A 1,581-nucleotide genomic window follows, 5' to 3' on the forward strand; every position below is an offset into this window, starting at 1 on the left:
CTTGGGTTCTGAGGTTGCATTTTGTTCCTTCTCGTCATTTTGTGTAGCACTGTCTTCTGCCCTTTGTTGTAGATCTTTGCTGTAGTTTAAACCTTCGCATGTACTGAAGTTCAGGTGCAGCTCTACAAAGTTTGGACTTATCCAGCTGTGTCTAACTTAGGTCTGGCTGCTTTCCTCATCTCCTTCCCACTCCTGCCCTTGAGGGTGAATATGCTGTGCCCCTGTGGCAAGATGTTCTGCTCCTGGACTAGCTGGGTCGCACTATCCTCTTCACTCTCTGCAGCGATTGCAGCTGCAGGTTCACACCTCTTACATGTATGCCAGGCCTGAGTTGTCCCTGGATGGGGCAAGGTGAAGTAGGGGGAAGAGGAAGCTCTCCCAGATACTCACTGGATCTGGGCTAAGACTGGGTCCGGCGGTTCCCAGAACCCCGCAAAATTCCTACTCGGCAGGTGGCATGGGCAGGTGCTTCAGATTGATGGGGGTTGCCCGAGGGGGTGGGAGAAGGTCTGGCCCACGCTGCGCCTGGGCTGGGACTTGTCTCGCCAGCACAGGGTAGCAGGAAGCTCTCCACAAACTCACCGGACATGGGCTAGGACTGGGTCTCTGAAGCAGAATCTTGAAATGCTTAGCACTCAAAGACGTAAAATTTATGGACAGTATAAACACATCAGGTATTTTATGGATGCTTTTTCTCTGAGCATTCTGATGCGGCTTATGATACCTATGAAAATTAAAGGACTGCTCCTATAGTTGAGAAGCTTATATTGGATGCTGTTTTAAATTATGTACTCTGTATCATGGAAGAATATATATTTTTCTATGTGAAAACATGTGTAGTAGCAATCTTAGGCTCTTCACATTATCTTCGCATTGATCAGTATTTGTTTAGTCCACAAGTTTACACTCTCTGGAGAGGGCAGCATGTGTAGAACCCATCTCACATCTTCATTCTCTTCCCCTTCCCTCTCTTCTTCCTCCTTCACTCAAGCCCAGGCTTCTAGTAATTTTTAGAAAAGATGAACTTTTTGTGTGTGTGCGTGTGTGTTTGTGTGTTCTCAAAGACCAAATTCATGTGACATTTGAGCTAGTTTGATTTTATTTCTACTTGCAAATCTGATAAACAACCTCCACTATTTTCTCGCTTAACTCATTGCCTGTGCTTCTTATCTACATTCTTATTGTATGTTCTAGGAAGACTTCCTCGGCCTTCGTCATAGTGCAAAATTATTTGTTTCTATGAAGTTAACAATCTGTATTTACTCTGTCCTCAAGAGGATGCCAGTATGGCAAATCAGATTTTGTTTTTCACAAGGATGAAACACAAATCCTATGGAAGGGAGAACAAAGAGCTTTCCCAAGAAATCATAATGCATGTAAAAATGAGAATGCTGTTTCAGTAGAGAAGATAGCTGGGGCAATAAGTTTGCAAAATACAAGTTTCAATCACTCTGGTTACCTTTTCTATTTTAAATATATGGGAGATATAAAGTTAATATTTGGTTACCCACCTCTGGCTTTGTCTGTTGAAGAGATTTACTGTTCCATCCTGACATGATTTTTGTGTTGATTATGAGCGAG

At 43.3% G+C, this 1,581-nt stretch overlaps 1 protein-coding gene across 1 annotated transcript in view; it reads left to right on the forward strand.

Moving 5' to 3' along the window:
• LOC101562397 (putative zinc finger protein 705G) overlaps positions 1–1,571 on the forward strand; it is an 8,628-nt gene extending 7,057 nt beyond the window's left edge. The window contains exon 3 of the mRNA XM_023702644.1: positions 1,278–1,571. Within this exon, the coding sequence (XP_023558412.1) occupies positions 1,278–1,558 (281 nt within the window). The 3' untranslated portion in view covers positions 1,559–1,571. The remainder of the gene's footprint in view (positions 1–1,277) is intronic.
• The last annotated feature ends 10 nt before the right edge of the window (positions 1,572–1,581 follow it).

This window comes from Octodon degus, unplaced genomic scaffold (assembly GCF_000260255.1).
Source record: "Octodon degus isolate 3935 unplaced genomic scaffold, OctDeg1.0 scaffold00155, whole genome shotgun sequence".
Classification (NCBI taxonomy): domain Eukaryota; kingdom Metazoa; phylum Chordata; class Mammalia; order Rodentia; family Octodontidae; genus Octodon; species Octodon degus.